The following is a 13,242-nucleotide window of genomic DNA, read 5'->3' as shown; positions in this document are numbered from 1 at the left end:
GGACTTGCTCAAGGTGACAAGAGAGTGAACTGCCATCCTCAAATCCTTAGCAGTCCTGAGCCCAAGTCCTATTTTTTGCCTGCTCGTTATCTGTAGCTCCTTAGTTCAGAGATGAACCCCAGTCCCCGGCTGCAAGCACAGTATTTTAGAAGCACACTTGACCTCATTCAGTACCTGCCATCCCTTGCAGTGGCCCATCTGTCTCTGTGACAGGAGGCACTGACCAACAGCCACACACCCACAGGCCCCATCTTCTTTCTGACAGATGACTGTACTACATCACTCTGGTTTTCAGCAAGATCCTTTATTTATCTTCTGCTCCCCAGTCACGCCACTGAGTGTGGCAGCCAGGTCCCAAGGGGCTGGGGAAAACAGGGTGTTGGCTTTGTAAACCCGGAGCAGAACGATCACTGTGTGTAGACGTCATGCACCTGAGAGGTTCTGTTCACAAGAGACTTAATGAGCACAAAGACTTCAGGTGTGTTGGAACTGCCTGCCATTTTTTGCCTTCTGGTTACCAGAACATATCCACGTGGACATTTTAAACCTCAAGCAGATGTGCTCTTTCTGCACAGGCCAATAACTACCTGGTATATTTTGGATGGTGTTTCTTTCTGACAGCCGCCCCTCCCAGCAGATGCAGGTTTGTATGCAGGTAGAAACAGCAGCCTGGTGCATGTGATAGCCCTAAGCTCTGTCTGTTCCTAGGCTCATTACAGCTGAGGCTGGACACTGTTCCAAAAGGCATCATTCATGTGGCTGGGAGATGGCACTCACATCAGTAAATAAGAGGTGGCTTCCTCAACTTCCTTTGGGATAAGATCTGTGTCCTTCATAGGAGACCAAAAAGCCAGCACAGGGACCACAGCTCCCTGCACATCCTGGCCTGGGTTATTATCACCAAGCCCACACTCTTGCACAATGAAAAACACTCAGGCCTGGCCCTTCCACTGTCTCCAAGTCTAGGATTTGAGCACTGACCTATGCAAGGTAAGTGAAAATCAGGCAACAGAACCACAGATCAAGTCAGATGCAATGGCCAGACTCAGGACTCTACTTTGCTAGGGAAAGGAGTTTCTGGAATGTCACCGGACAGCCACTAGGCCCTATCCTTGCACAGCCTCCACCAGCCCGCCTAACATCTGCCACTGTGAATTTAAAGCAGCTACAGCGGCAGGCAGCAAGGCCTGGTGTGGCAGTGGGCTCTGTAGGCAGTGAGTGAATGGATCCCATTCGGTGGCTGGCTTGGGGAGCCCAGCCTGACTCCTGACTCACGGGCCTCAGCTCGGCTGGAAAGTACACTGACAGGTCTGCTGGTCACTCCTGCCTGGCTACTTGCCAGCTAGGACCTGGCAGTCTGGAGCAGAACAGCGACCGTGACGGTCTCCCCAGGCCCTGACCGCAGACACCAGCACACTGGCCGGGCACACGGATGAGGGTTGCTCCTGCCCAGGGTAGCGAAGGCCTCCTGTACGCCAGCAGCAGAAGTAAAGTTCTCTGGCCTTCCGGCTTGTGTTTTTTTTTCTTGAAGATGACCACAAGTTTTACATGATGACATTCAGACAGCGAACTGTTTGGCTACTCTGTTTGACAACACTGAAAAAAACCAAGTAGCAATGGAACAAGACCGACGGGGCACCAAGTCTCTGCTCACAGAGTCAAAGGGACACACTGGTAGGCCAGAAAGGAATCTCCAGAGCTAATCATTGGAAGGAAAAAACAAATCAAAGGAAATACAAGCTGAAAGTTTTCCATTTACAGTAACCAAAAGAGAGGAATCCCACAATGCAGGAGATCCCAAGGAGAGGGTCTCACTGAGACAGGCTTCCGAGCGTGGAATCTGAGCTCGGGCGTGGCTGGACTATCCCTTGGCCACCTGGGCTCCTTGCCCCTCGCCAGCTCCTACATAGATAGTTTGTTCATCGTCCTGGGGCAAAGATGAAATCCAGGGCCTGCCGCTCGGCAGCTGCAACGTTGGGATGCCACAGATCCACCATGAAGACCACCCGTGGGCCATCCTCCACCACACCTGCAGGGGAGAGGACAGGTTCAGTCCACCAAGGCCAAGACCCCGGCACAGGGACCTGACAGGAACATCAGTAGACCTCCCACCCTGAATGGGAACACTCATATGGCTTCATGAGGTTCTGAGCAAGTGGGGGAAAGGAACAGGAGAGGGAGGGAGGGGTGGCTGGCTGGGGTGCAGAGGATTTTTCAGCAGTGTTATGGCTTAAATATGAATGTCCCCCCATAAGGCTCTTGTGTGCCCAGGTGTGGCTTCCTGAAGCTATTATCAGGGGATTGATGCACGTGTGAGTTTTCAGCTGATTACGCTCTGAAGAGGACCTGGTGGAGGAAGCAGGTCACCGGGGCCTGACCGGGAAGGCTGTGTGACTGCTTCCAGCCCCTCGCTCCCCCAGGCTGTTCCCTACTCTCTGCTTCCCAGGTGCCTTGAGGCGGCTCTGCTTGGCCACACCCTTCTACCCTGTGCTTCCTGCCTGGGAGCCAGCTGGCTGTGGACACATTGAATCATTTGAAACCAGGAGCCAAAGCCAAACTCTCAGGTATTTTGTTTCAGCAACAGAAAGGCGACTGATACAGCAGGGAGGCTACTCGGCAAGGCACAGTCAGGTGGACACGTGTCCTGATGTACTTTTTCCAACTCACTGAACAGCACCAAGCATGAACCCTAGTGGGCACCTCAAGTGCGTCAACACTCACCCACCACTTACAGTATTAGGATCACTACTACAGACTGGGAAGTTATGTGTGTGTTCGTGTGTGTGTCAGGGAAAGAGTGACGGGAAGGCACATACTTGGCCCTTTCTGCTCAGGCTTTTCTAGAAATCTAAAATCTCTCTTAAAAACACAGTTTACTAATTTAAAAAGCAAGCAAGCAAGGAGGGAGGCTGGTGCCCACCTCCGTGGGACGCAGTATGCAGAAAAGAGTCATCGAAGAGGAGGCAGCGGCCTTCTGCCCAGCACTGGGGCTCACCCCCTACCACCAGCTCACAGCCACTTGGAGTTTTCAGACCTAGTGGAAGAACAGAAAAGAGAGTAAGGCAGGTGGGGCGCAGGCAGGAAGAAGGCGGAGGCTGGTTGTGTTGGGGAGGCTTTCCACAGCCCCGGCCTCCTGCTCACCCCTAGAGAGCCCGTGCTAGGCTTTGAACATCTGTGCCTCTACAATTGCTATGTGAAATCCCAAGCACAGGACAGCAGTGTTAGGAGGCAGGGCTTTTGGAGGAGATGACATCTTGAGTCAGGTACCCTTAAGAATGGGACGAGTGGCCTTCTAAAAGGGTGCAAGGGAATGTGCCCCATCAGGATATAGCAAGAAGGTACCATTTATGAATCAGATGTGGGACCTCAGTCTCCCCAGATGCCCAATTTTCCAGCACTTGGACCATGGCTTTCTGGACCCAGAATAATGAGAAATCCGTCTCTGGCTTACAAGGCCCCTTCTGTCCAAGCAGCTCACATGGATGAGCACAGCCTATCTGGGGGTGAGGGAGTCTGGTAAGGCGAAAGCAGGCTGAGCACCACAGTCCTTACTGGGCAAAGCCTCTGATTCCATGGGCTGCATCATCCTGGGTTCTGGTATCTTTGATTAAAGCCACATCCTGAAGCTCATACTCCTTCTTAAGACTCCTGGATCCCAGGATATCAGGGCAGCTAGGCTCAAAGTTGGCTTGTCCAATAACTGCTTATCCATGGCTGCGTTTACTTGTGTTGCAATTAAAGACACAGGCTCACATGGAGCTCAGCTCTCGCAGTTCCACCTTTAAATGCATCTGGAGGCCCGAGGATGACAACTCGTCCTGTCATCTCCTTGGTTCCACTGTACAGACACCCCCCGGAGCACCTGAGCAGACTGCCCTTTGGACTGTGGCCCTCACGTGCTGTGTGACTCTGGGCAAGTTTCTACTGTCATCTGTAAAGAGGCCACATTAGTCTATTTAATTCCAAGGCTGCTTATGTGACGTTTATCCTTGTTACCACTAACTGAAGGCTTGCACGGGTTTGTGCTAAATGAACTTTTCAAACATCATTTCATTATTCCAGACAGAGTAGCTGGGCAGTGTATGAAATCCTCTAAGTTACCAGTCAGTCTTCGCTGACAGTGCATCTGGTTCCAAACAGCCTCTTGTAAAGGTGGGCACTGGGATATACCTGCTAGCTACAGGTTGCTGGTAGTGAACAGACGGCTGAAGGTTGTACAGAGTTAGCATGTCTAACTCTCAACAGCTCATCTCACTAGAGAGCTGAGACTATCCATCTGCCCCTGAGCTGTCATTTCTGTTTCTGTTATGGGCAGCTGGGGGTTAGGGATGAAGGCACTCGGCTTGCCAGCCAAATTTGCTGTGTGTGCCCTTGCCGGCTGGCACAGACAGAGAAAGCCTTTAGGGCAAAAGACTGCTGTGCAGGGACAATCTAGTGCAGGGGTCTCAGAAAGAGCCTACCTTTCCTCTGGGCTGCTACATGACTCACTGTTATGTGCCGTGGTGCAAGAGAGAAACGGCCTGACTTGCTGGACTCCCTGCTGGCTTCTTGTCTTCCTCTTCCACCCACATTCTGCTCCAGCCTGCTGATGGTCCATCACTGCGAAGGCCCCGCAACCAGCTCAGCTGGCAGAAATGAGCAAGGCTTCCCCAAACAGAGTATCTGGGGGTTCTGAGATAGAGACAAGCCCTGCATGCAGTCTTGGAGAGCCCCATAATGGCCAGGCTCCTCTACGGCCAACAGCTTGCTGCCTTCATCCCACCAACCCCTGAATGATGCAGGAAAATGGTGGAGAACAGGCTTTGTCCTCCAAGGTCCCCTACTGCAGGAGGCGAGAGCCGACACATGGGAAGGGCAGGTACATTCGAGATGATCCTGGCTCCACCATCGCCCGCTGCCTAGAAACCTGACATCTACAGAAAAGACAAACGGGTGCCTGATTGTGTTTGTGGAACTGAAATTTGCTAAGCACATGAATGCATATTCATGTGGCGTCTGTCTCCCCAGTGACAGCTGCCTGGAGAGCTCTAGGTCTCAGAGGTGGCTACGGGGAGTCTGTGGCAATGCGGGGGGCACATCCCAGCCCCATGTACCCTGCCTGGGGATGGCTGGGCCAGGAGCTGTCCTGTAGTTGTACAAGGAGTGGGGACAACTCCCGTAAGGCAGCTCACAGCAGGGCTCAGCAGATGAGGACCAAATCAACCGATGTGGAAAGTAGGGAGCGAAGGCAGGGGGCTTCCATGGTCTTCAGGCAAGTCTATCAATTACTGTACAATCCAGCAAGAAGCAGAACGGGGAGATGGGTGTTGGCATCTCAAGAACACAGCTCTGGGACTTTGCTTTCAGCTGGGTCCATCTCAGACTGCATCTGCCTCTGAGCTCCTCTTACCTCTTTCTATGTCGACATACGAGGTCACAGGAACCTAACACCTTCACTTTCCTCCCGGGTGTGTTGTGACAAGTGTTTAATCATGTAAAGCAGGAAACTCTGAGAAAGCCTGACCTCCAAGCTGGCCCTGGCCACGCAGCAGCCACGCCCCAGTGGGATGGCTTCCAGCAAGGATCTGGCTGAGTAGGGAACGCGCAGCGCATGCTGGGTTTGGCAGTTAACTAGCTGGGCCAAGGGAATGACGCTGCGATGAGGGCCCCTGTGGGTGTGTTTACACACACACACACACACACACACACACACACATTGTACAGATGCATAAGGCACATTAACACACAGGCAATAAAGCCTCGATTTTCTCCCTCTGGAAGTCTGTCCCACTGGTCCTCAAATGCCTTTCCCTCTCCATCCTTCTGGAAGCTTTTATAAAATCATAGGGGCTGGTAATACAACTCAGTGGCATAATGCTTGTCCAGCATGCATGAGGCCCTGGATTTCATCCCCAGCACCACAGAAAACAAAAACAAAGAAACATGAAACCTTTGAAATGAAAAGTATCACTCCCATTGCCAAGACTCCTGCCCAGTACTGAGGCTCTGTACTCCCCACACCGTCCAACTCATACCACAGCAGCAAAACCCAGACACAGCTGCCACAAGACCCAAGAGAAGGCCTGGCTGCCCCACACCCTGACCTGCAGGGTCAGCCCCGCTGCCCAGACGGCCCCATCTGTAGCCCGGAGTGAGCCTGCTGCTCGGGGTGGGACCTGGTGCCCCGCGCAGGGGTTTACTGACTATGGTCATCATTCAGATTCACACCCGGCCTCTCAGCTGAGCTGACCATGCCCTCCCTGCCTGCAGGCCATCCTGCCCCTTCACACCTAATACTTGTGCTCCTCACAACAGCCCCCAAATCGGTCCGATTCCGTCCAGTTTAGAGAAGTCAGAGGCACCATGTCTGAGCTTCACAGAGCAGGCAAGCTGCGCGGGGCCCTCATTCGGGCCTGGTGCCTTCCCACGCCTGCTCACCCCCTCACTTTCCTGAGGGCACAGACCATGTCACACAGATCATCTTTATGCTCTTTACTGCGTGGCGTCACATGTCAGGCACTGTGCAAGTGGCTGCTGAAGACACGACTTCTCTCACCCTCTGGGCAGCTCCATTTTGCAACCCACACACCAGGGCCAGGGACCTCAGCCACCCGCCTAGGCTCACTAGATCCATGAATCTGGACTGCCACTGCCCCTCTGCCCACCCTGCACTGACTCGGAATGTCCACCACAGTGATGGCCCTCATTTACTTATTTCTTCCTCTTTCTAAGGAGTACAGTTCTCTGTGTAAACCACATTCTACTCAGAATCTATACCTGGAGTGCAGAAGAGAGTAGGGGATGAAGAGCCCCTGTGGGTAAAGAAGGGGCGCAAGACTGCTCCCCAGCAGCTCTGAGGCTCTGTGCAGAACACTGAAGAAGGTGCCATGGTGGCACACACCTGTAATCCCTGCTACTCAGGATTACAGGAGGCTGCAAGTTAAGGGCATCCTGGGAAATTCAGTGAGAAAAGAGCTGGGGGTGTGGCCCAGTTGTGCAGCTCTGCAGAACAACCCCCCAAATAGGTCTCACTTCCTCTGGCTTAGGGAGAAAAAGAAGGGGTGCCAAGTCTTAGGCCCCAGTGTACTCCTGTACCAAGGACCTGGGTTCTAACTCCAGACTGACAACAGAGGACACACTGATGGACTGCAGCCCACACAGGGACCCTCTTGCTGTCCCCTTTGCCCAACCCAAAGGAAGTGCTGGAGCTTCTTAAGGCTGGGAGCTGTGCCTCCCGCTGCACACTCTGCTCTGGGCCACTCACCAGCAGGGAGGCATCACCCTTCCGCCTCCATTCCCTGGCATGAAGCAGCACAGGCACCGGAGGCCTAACTGCCCTACTGCCAGAGCTGTTGGGACCCAGCCCGCCCTACTGAGGGCTGGCCCTCTGTCAACCAGGCTCTATGTGGTCACTTTCAACACACACTTTCTGACTGGATTCTCAGGCTAACTCTGAGTAGAAGACTGACAGATCTAGCTGGTGGTAGGGCCAGGGTGCAAGTAAAGGAGGCATTGTGTGCAAAACCTCTGCTACCCATGCACAATACATACGCTACCAATATTGCCAGAATCTGAATAAAATGCCCTCAACACCAAGTAGCAGGTCCCCCTTGGTGATTAAGAGGTACTAAGCACCTTTCATACCATCCTGGATGTCACCAGGGCCTTTGGCTCTAATGCCATATGTGACCATCATAATTTAAGGCAAAACTTCAGTTCCTCAGTTGTGCTGGCCATACTTTGTGTATCCTTTTTTGTCCTCCAGCACTGGGGATCCAGGGCCTCACGTGTGCTAGGCAAGCATTCTTCCCCAAATCTGTCTGTAGCCCCACACTGATCATGTTCCAAGCACCAAATGGTCACCTAAGGCCAGTGGGTGCTACGTTGGATGTCTGGTAAAGGCAGAGAACATTTTCATCATCACAGGAATTCTTTTTACAGAGCCTCTATCAGGGATTAGGTGCAGGGCTGGGATGTGGCTTGCTGGTAGAGCACATGCTTAGCGTACATGAGGTCCTGGGCTTCAGCACCAGCACTGCCAAAAACAGACAGCGTCTGACGTGCTGTGCACCTCCACATCTGTAACTCATGCACTCTGGGAATCTGAGGCAGGAAGAGCTTATGTCTGAGCTCATCCCGGGCAACTTGTTTGCCATGATCATATTTCAAAATAAAAAAGGGCTGGGGATGTAGCTCAGTGTGAAGGCCCCGGGTTCAATCCTAGTGCTGAAAAAAAAATTAGGCTTGTCTAACCTCAGGTTTCACTGGGGACTCACTTTTTGGTATCAAAATTGTTTATATAGGATTATTAATTTTTAATAAAAGCACACACTCTCTGAGCTGCACAATGCTCACATCCCCTTGGTCACAAGGGGCTGTGATGTGAACATCCAGCCAAGGAACGCTGTTCCTGCAACTTACCCAAGTGGCACCGGATGCGGATGTTTGTGGGCCCATAGTGCTCAGTTATCACAGTCCCGGGGCTCAGCACAGAGATGCACGCATTCCCAAAAACATTGTTCCCAATACAGGTCCGAAGGCTTCCCAGCAAGCGGTACGTCCGTGGGCACTTCCTGCAGTTCCTGGGGACACAGACACCCTGATTGACCAAGTAAAAGGTGAACCACTCCCCGCTGGGGGTGCTGTTCATTTTCCAGCCCTGTGGGAGGCTGCAGTTTGAGAAAGCTTTGTAGAGAGTCTCAAATTCACACAGGATGGTCTGGAAGTTCCGCTCCAGCACCTCCACGTCGTGTTTCTGCGCATCCCGAGGGAAGTATGGAGTGGTGGGGAGGTCAGGCAGGAAGAAGACCTCGGGCTTCTGGATGGAAGGCCGGCTGTTGAGGTAGCGGCCCTGCTCGCGGATGCCCTTGTGGATACGGCCCATGCCAGACCACGAGTAGCGCTTGGCATACTCTTGCAGGTTGTGGTAGAGTTTCTGGTTGAGGCCCTCGCTGTGCGTACAGCGCATACACTCAGGGGACTGGCAGTACACATACCCGTTCTGCAACCCATTGGCATCTGCGCCCTGCATGAGTGAGTTCACAGAGACAAAGGGCCGTGGCTGCTCTCTGCCCACGTGGTAGCAGTACCACACAAACAAGACCAGTAGGCAGGCCACAGTGACCACGGCGCTAGTGTCACAATCCCGCACAGACTGGATGCCGCTGGCGATGCAGTCTCTCAAGCCATCCAGGGACCAGCTCCAGGCCACTAGCCACTCGAGTGACATCTTGGTGGGCTTGTTACTGAGGGTAGGCAGCCAGGTCAGATAGTCAGTCCTCTGGGGTTCCACAGATCTCCATACCATGCAGGCTAGTGCAGGGGTCAAGGGGTGGCCAGAGCAGGGGGAGGCATGGCTGCCACTGCTCTTTGTGTCCTGCCACAGGTGCCATGGATGGAGGAGGAGGAGGAGGAGGAGGCCTGCCACCACTCTACTCTGCAAAAGTCTCTATGGTTGGGGGGAAGGAGCTGGCTGATGCCTCATTTGCAAGTAGGCTTGGTCACTGTGAAAGGACACTTTGGAAGTCCAAGCCTGGAAAAAAGAAGACACAGCACAAACTTTATACCTCAGAACACTCTTGACAGACACACAAGGTCTCCGATCATTGCAGAAGGCTCTTGGTGTGGGACACCCTTTGCAGTCTTGTGGACTCCTTAATTTTATCACTCTCCTGCTTTGAAGCGGTCAGCAGTGTGTTCCTACGTTAGGACTCTTGGCTCACTCGAGCAGCCTCACCTACACAGTACCATCCACAGGAAGTGCTATCATCCCCATTTTCCAGATGAGAAAAATGAGGCTGAGAGGCCATAGAATGCACGTAGGTCATGCAGTCATGGACAACAACTTCACCTGTCTTCAAATTCTGTATTTATGTATTTTGCTGTACTATGTTACATTTGTTCTCCTTTAGTTACTATAGCTTTTATCAAGGCGAAAGCTGGATTCAAGAACATCTTAAAAATGACAAAGAGCCTTTAAAACTACATGTTCTTCACTTTATTTTTCTATTTTCAAGCACCTCATTCTTATCTAATCTGGCTTGCCTCTAACAAGAGTTAAGCCAATACTAAGCTAGAACAGGAAGTGGGTACTCTGGGGTCAAAAACATAGTGGACAAAGGGCTTTCTTTGCCTGTCACCCTGGAGACTGCTGCTGGCTTCCTCCATAGGGCCAAAGAGTAAAATAATGGGTGGGTCTGAAGGAGAGGCCCATCCTGGCTTGAATCAGTTTCCCACATGTAGAAGTCCTTTGGTCTGTCATTTTGCCACTGATCAGGGCCAGTATCTCTCACCTCAATTACCCTCATAAGGTAGGTCAGAGCCCAGTGGTCATGGCCTAGAACCCCAGCCGTGTTTCCCAGCATCTCTGAAACTCACTGTCCATCTTGCTTGCCCCAACCCGGTGGAAAGGGCCAGTCCCATGTGCCACTGAGTCTGTACCTTTGATCTCGTCTACAGGGGCACAGTTGTGAACCTTCACTTTGTATTCTCCTTTCTCGTTTGTTAAGAATAAGGACAACTAAGCAAATGGGAAAATTGTACCCTCCCCTTTCCCAGGCAAAAATTCTGCCTGGCATTGCTGGTAGCACAGCAGGAAAGTCCTGAGTCCAAACTGAAGGTGGCTGGATAAGGGAGTAACACTAGCCACAGGCAGATCACCTCCTTTCTCTAAATCTCAGTTCTTTATCTGTTGAACAGAGTTAACATCCATCTCAATGGCTGCTGCTGAAAGCTGAAGGCAGAAAAGTACTCAGGGTCATGCCGAGTGAGTACCCAGGGTGTTCTGGCCACTGTGAGAACCAGCGGCATTCCACCATAGCCAGCAAACTGAAGCGGGCGGGGAAAGGAGGGTATCTCAAGACAGGGATCCCAACAGCTCAGGATAAGTCCTGAACAGTCTCAATGCCACACATTTCAAGTGACTTTTCTGTCTCCAGACTTGCTAAAAACAAAAGGGAAATCTTTGGTGTTCATTAACTGCCTACTGGCTTTTCCCCAGTTTTGGTTGAATAAAGAATCACTTGACTATAATGTTTAGTAAGTCAAAAAAACACACATGCTGAATATTCATGGGGATTTTTGTTTCTAGGAAGAACACCGTAGCGAGGAGGTTAGAAGCTGCGGTTCCCCCCACATGTTCTCAATTTCTTCTCAAATGCACAAGAAACAGCGGCCGGGCCCTGCCAGGTATTAAATGACTCTCTCTTCCTGCTGTGTGCTCCTACTTTTATTATAAACTGGCAGCTTTTTTCCTCTTTAGGAAAAGGGAGGAAAATCCAGATGAAAGGTGTGTTGTCTAGCACCATCTTCCAAAACAGAACCCAGGATTCCTGAAATTCAGTGTGAAAGTCTCATCAGCGCGATAACAAGCACTTTTAGGAAAGGAATTTCCCCACCACTGAGCTAAGCCCTGAAGTAGAACTCAAATTCTGTCTCTCAGGAGCAAGATTTTTTTTTTCTTAGATATTCTAAGAGTAAGACAATGGCAATCTTACAAGCACCTGTTAGGTGTTAGTTCCCATCGGCCTTGCTAATCACTCAAGTTCATCAAAATGCAGACAAAACCAGGCCGATGACAAGGGAACTTCTCCAGCCCTTGCTTCCCTCCTTCTCGGGGAGGATCATTCTGTGCAAAGCCTGCCATGAGCTCACCTAAAGGCTAGGCCTAAAGGAATGACGGTTCAAGATCCTGGCGCCCTGAACCCAGCTTCAGACCCTCCTCCAAAGAATAAGAACAGCACTGAGAGCTCACGCTCAGACTTTTCCTACCACCCAAAGGCAAAGTGGCCAGCAACCCCCTGGCCCCTGAGGTGCAGTTACAAGTTCACAGCTGATCTATGGCAATAAAAGAAACCCTTAGGTTGGTAGTGACTGCATATTTGTTAAGCACAGATTCAAACAACTCTCCAACACTCCCAGTGATGACCTACCCCATCCCCAGTGGGGTGGGGATGGACTTAACAACCACCCCCCTACCAAGTGCTTTATCTTAGGGGCTGCAGTAACTTGTAGCTTTCTTTGCATGTCTGCTCATTTTTATGTTTTGATTCTATCCCCATCAGGGATAGGGACATCTTGCTGTGCTGTGCTTTAATAACATGGAAACTCAGATCTTAAAGGTCAGTCGGCTCTGGGGAGAAAAAGTCCGAATTCAAGTTCAACCCAATGTAACTTCTGATTCCATGAATGCCTGGGGAGACAGCCTCAATGTGACCCAGTTAACACAGTTCAGATGACCAGCCCAGGGGCCTGTCCAGTGCTAAAGAGCTCTGGTCACCCCTCCGGGTGAAGCCAAGCCTCTGTGGATGCAGCCCCACCCCCTGCAAGGGGCAGGCCACCCTCGCTGCTCAGAAGTCACAGAGCTGCCCAGGGGCCAGCCAGCCTTTTCCCATAGGGATCACCTTCCTCACTCCAGGCCAGAGATCTCAGCACCCACCCCCTGGACTGGAAAGAGGAGGGGAGGGTAGAGGGTAGAAGATGGGTCTACGCAGATGTAGATGGTGACTACCATGAAGCCAGGGGGTGAGGGGGATTAGGAATGGAAGGTGAGTGTTGGCAGGAAAAGTGGGCAACCAGGTAAGGATGAGGGAAGGTGTATGGCATGTGATAACTCGTGGGACGGGAGGTGGGTCACCAATGGGAAATATGGAAAGTGGGTGATGCTGAAGGCCAGGGGAGGGGAGGGGAGAAGAGGAGAGCATGAGGGCTCCAGGGGAAGAGGTCCCGTGGGGGAGGGGATTGGAGGAGGAAAGGATGGAGGCGGAGGAGAGGAAGCGAGGAGGAGGAAGACGACGACGACGACGACGACGAGGAGGGTGATGATGCCCGACCCGGCCGTGAAAGTCCCTGGCGAGGGCGCTCGGCACGTAACGGGCGCTAGACCACAGCCCCTCGCCGGGTCGGGATGCGGGCGCAGGCGTCCAGAGCATCCTCCGCGGCCGCGGGCCGCAACCGCCCGGCCCCCGCTCAGCCCCGTCCCTCCCGCCCGCCCGCCTGGCAGCCCGAGGAGACGCCGCTCACCTGCGCCTGGGCGCGCAGGCGACTGTGGGGACCAGGACGACGACACCGCCCAGGGCGCGGACGCCCCCTGCCCGAACTGCAGAGCCACTGCCTGGCCACCTCCTGGCTCGCGCCACTGCTGCTGGACCGAACCGAGCCGCGCGGAACCGGTGCCCGCCGGTGCCGACGCCGCGCTGCGCTCTCCGGGGCCGCGGGGACCACAACTCCCACAATGCCGCGCGCGGGCCCGGCGGGGGCGGGGCG

At 52.8% G+C, this 13,242-nt stretch overlaps 1 protein-coding gene across 2 annotated transcripts; it reads right to left on the bottom strand.

Moving 5' to 3' along the window:
* Nucleotides 1-307: 307 nt before the first annotated feature.
* On the bottom strand, nucleotides 308-13,073 carry Asphd2 (aspartate beta-hydroxylase domain containing 2). 2 transcript variants are annotated; one of them, XM_004628021.2, is made up of 4 exons: nucleotides 13,000-13,073; nucleotides 8,401-9,511; nucleotides 2,921-3,034; nucleotides 308-2,029 (listed from the first exon to the last, which is right to left on the bottom strand). In XM_004628021.2, the coding sequence occupies exons 2-4, from the start codon at nucleotides 9,284-9,286 to the stop codon at nucleotides 1,920-1,922; spliced, it is 1,110 nt and encodes a 369-aa protein (XP_004628078.1). In that variant the 5' UTR covers nucleotides 9,287-9,511; nucleotides 13,000-13,073; the 3' UTR covers nucleotides 308-1,919. The 2 variants fall into 2 exon arrangements, with proteins under 2 accessions (XP_004628078.1, XP_023567359.1); XM_023711591.1 differs by lacking the exon at nucleotides 2,921-3,034.
* Between the last annotated feature and the right edge of the window lie 169 nt (nucleotides 13,074-13,242).

The sequence above is a fragment of the Octodon degus genome, unplaced genomic scaffold (assembly GCF_000260255.1).
Source record: "Octodon degus isolate 3935 unplaced genomic scaffold, OctDeg1.0 scaffold00021, whole genome shotgun sequence".
Classification (NCBI taxonomy): domain Eukaryota; kingdom Metazoa; phylum Chordata; class Mammalia; order Rodentia; family Octodontidae; genus Octodon; species Octodon degus.
Note: the sequence above shows the minus strand (reverse complement) of the source record. Positions and strands in the feature narration are given on the sequence as shown.

Bases quoted from the DNA above. Each gene is read 5' to 3' on its own strand.
- Asphd2 (XM_004628021.2), bottom strand. From the start codon at position 9,286: ATGGTATGGAGATCTGTGGAACCCCAGAGGACTGACTATCTGACCTGG. The intron at 3,035-8,400 runs GTAAGTTGCAGG...TTCTTCCACTAG, and splicing joins CCGCATCCGGTGCCACTTGG to GTCTGAAAACTCCAAGTGGC. The intron at 2,030-2,920 runs GTGGGCACCAGC...TCTCCCCTGCAG, and splicing joins GCATACTGCGTCCCACGGAG to GTGTGGTGGAGGATGGCCCA.